Source organism: Lynx canadensis, chromosome B3 (assembly GCF_007474595.2).
Source record: "Lynx canadensis isolate LIC74 chromosome B3, mLynCan4.pri.v2, whole genome shotgun sequence".
Taxonomy (NCBI): domain Eukaryota; kingdom Metazoa; phylum Chordata; class Mammalia; order Carnivora; family Felidae; genus Lynx; species Lynx canadensis.
The window spans coordinates 72,693,474-72,696,058 of NC_044308.2; the positions used below are offsets into that span (position 1 = coordinate 72,693,474).

At 46.7% G+C, this 2,585-nt stretch overlaps 1 gene segment (V, D, J or C); it reads left to right on the plus strand.

Moving 5' to 3' along the window:
• The first annotated feature begins 373 nt into the window (after positions 1-373).
• On the plus strand, positions 374-1,806 carry LOC115516215. The segment is given in 2 exon segments: positions 374-741; positions 873-1,806. Coding segments are annotated over 2 exon segments (435 nt in total).
• The last annotated feature ends 779 nt before the right edge of the window (positions 1,807-2,585 follow it).

The following is a 2,585-nucleotide window of genomic DNA, read 5'->3' on the forward strand; positions in this document are numbered from 1 at the left end:
TTGGCCAAATAATAGTACTTACTTCTTTTTTTTTTTTTAACGTTTATTTATTTTTGAGACAGAGAGAGACAGAGCATGAACGGGGGAGGGTCAGAGAGAGGGAGACACAGAATCCGAAACAGGCTCCAGGCTCTGAGCTGTCAGCACAGAGCCCGGTGCGGGGCTCGAACTCACGGACCGCGAGATCATGACCTGAGCCGAAGTCGGCCGCTAAACCGACTGAGCCACCCAGGCCCCCCTAGTACTTACTTCTTAAGATGAAAACAGACGCTTAGTAAGCAGCCCCTTAAACACACTCTCATCAGATTATAATGCTAAGAAATTCATTCAAGCCTAAATAGGAGCAGGAAAAAGACAGGCACAAAAACCTTGACACAATTTGTTACCATATTTGACCCCCAGAGGGTGATATTGTATAAACTCTTCTAAAAAAAAAAAAATTCTACCTCACTTCTGTGAGCTTCTTTACCTTACAGCTCCCAGAGGCACACATTCTGAGTAGGCTACACACCAGGAGCAGTCATTGTCAAGGAAGCGTCTCTACTAACTATCTCTAGAACTTAGCCTTTGAACGGGGATTTCTGGAAACTCAAATTTTCCTTGTTACAAAGACTCAGCGCAATCCGGCAGGCTTCTTCCTGCTCCTCAGGGGAAATCTTCCAGAACACAGCCGTCTGCTTCCTCACCACCTAGCTATGTGCTCAGTGACCATCCTGCTGTTTGGAATGCTCTTCACAGTGAGTAAGTAACACTGTATTTTACGCTCCTGCCTCCATGTCAGAAACACTGTTCTGACTGGAATCTGCAGGGAGACACTGTCTCATTTTAAGTACGTCTGTCCTGGTCTCACTGACTCAGCATTGATGTTTCAGGAGGAACGGGAGCCCAGTCAGTGACTCAGCCTGATGCCCAGGTGTTGGTCTCTGAAGGAGCCCGTCTGGAGCTGAAGTGCAACTATTCCTCTAGTGGAACGACTTATGTCTTCTGGTACCTGCAGTACCCCAACCAAGGACTCCAGCTTCTCCTCAAATACATATCAGGGGACACCCTGGTTAAAGGCATCAATGGTTTCGAGGCTGAATTTAAGAAGAGTGAAACCTCTTTCCACCTGAGGAAATCCCCAGCCCTTGGTAGTGACGCGGCCGAGTACTTCTGCGCTGTGAGCGACACGGTGCCTGGGTCCACAGGGGGAGCTGAACACAAACTTCCTGAGACACCGCAGTTTTCAGAGACTCAAGGACACAGTCTGACTTGTTTTTAGCAAGGTCTGTCATTTGATGGAAGTGAGCAAATGGAGGAAGAGACCTCTGGGGGGTGCTTGGCTCCTGGCTCCTGAGGATAAATAGGAACTTCACCGTGTATCTTCTTTTACTACTGGGTCATGTAGACAAGTCCTGGAACAGAGACACTTGTATGGATATTCTCCTGCCATTTCGGGATATTGCATTCTAGAGGGTCCAGATTCCACTTTAATGTGATCAATACCGACCTTCTAATCTTTCACTTTCTGAACTCACCTCCAACATGCTCCCCACACCATCTTTTGCTTTTTTTACTTTCTAACAGCTCCATTCTTTCAGTCTCTGGTCATAACTCAAGAGTTATTTTTGATTCTTATTTTTTCTCTCACTGTTGACATCTAATCCACCAAAAACTCCAGGTGGCCCTATCTTTAAAATTGATCCATAATCTGACCACTCCTACCATCTTCACTATACCTCCCTGGTCAAGCCCCCCTCATCTCTCAGATGAATTACTCTGAGAGTCTTCTAAGGGTCCCTTGGCTTGTCCTTCTACACTTCCTCCTTCTTCTTCTTTCTTCTTCTTCTTCTTCTTCTTCTTCTTCTTCTTCTTCTTCTTCTATTTTTTTTTAAGAGCTGGGTCAGCCAATCAGCTTTTTAAAACAATGTTTATTTATTTATTTTTGGGAGAGAGAGCGGTAGAGAGGGGGCCGGGGAGGGGCAGAGAGAGAGGAAGACAGAATCCCAAGCAGGTTCTGCACTCTCAGTGCAGAGTGTGTTGCGGGGCTCAAACTCACGAACCTCGAGATCGTGACTGAATCAAAATCAAGAATCAGGTGCTTAACTGAACCACCCAGGCACCCCTACAGTTCCTTGTTAATACAGCAGTGTCTTCCTCACTTTGGGCTGCTGTATCAAGTACCGTTGACCAGGTGGCTTACAAACAACAGAAATTTATTTCTCACAGTGTTCAAGGCTGGAAGTCTGAGATCAGAGTGCTGGCATGGTTGGGTTCTGGTGAGTATTCCTTCCCAGACTGCAGACTGCCACCTTCTCGGTGCATCTTCATGTGGCAGAGAGCAGAGAAGAGCAAGCTCTGTCAGGACTCCTGTAAGGTCACTAATCCCATTCAGGGCTCCACTCTCATGACCTCACCTAATCCTAATTACCTCTCCAGAGCTCCACCTCCTACAATCATCACATTAGGGGGTGGAGTTTCAACAAATGAATTTTGGAGGGCACACATTCAGTCCATGACATGCAGCCCATGTGATTCTTTAAAACATAGGTCAGGGGTGCCCGGGTGGATCGGTTAAGCATCAGACTACGGCTCAGGTCATGATC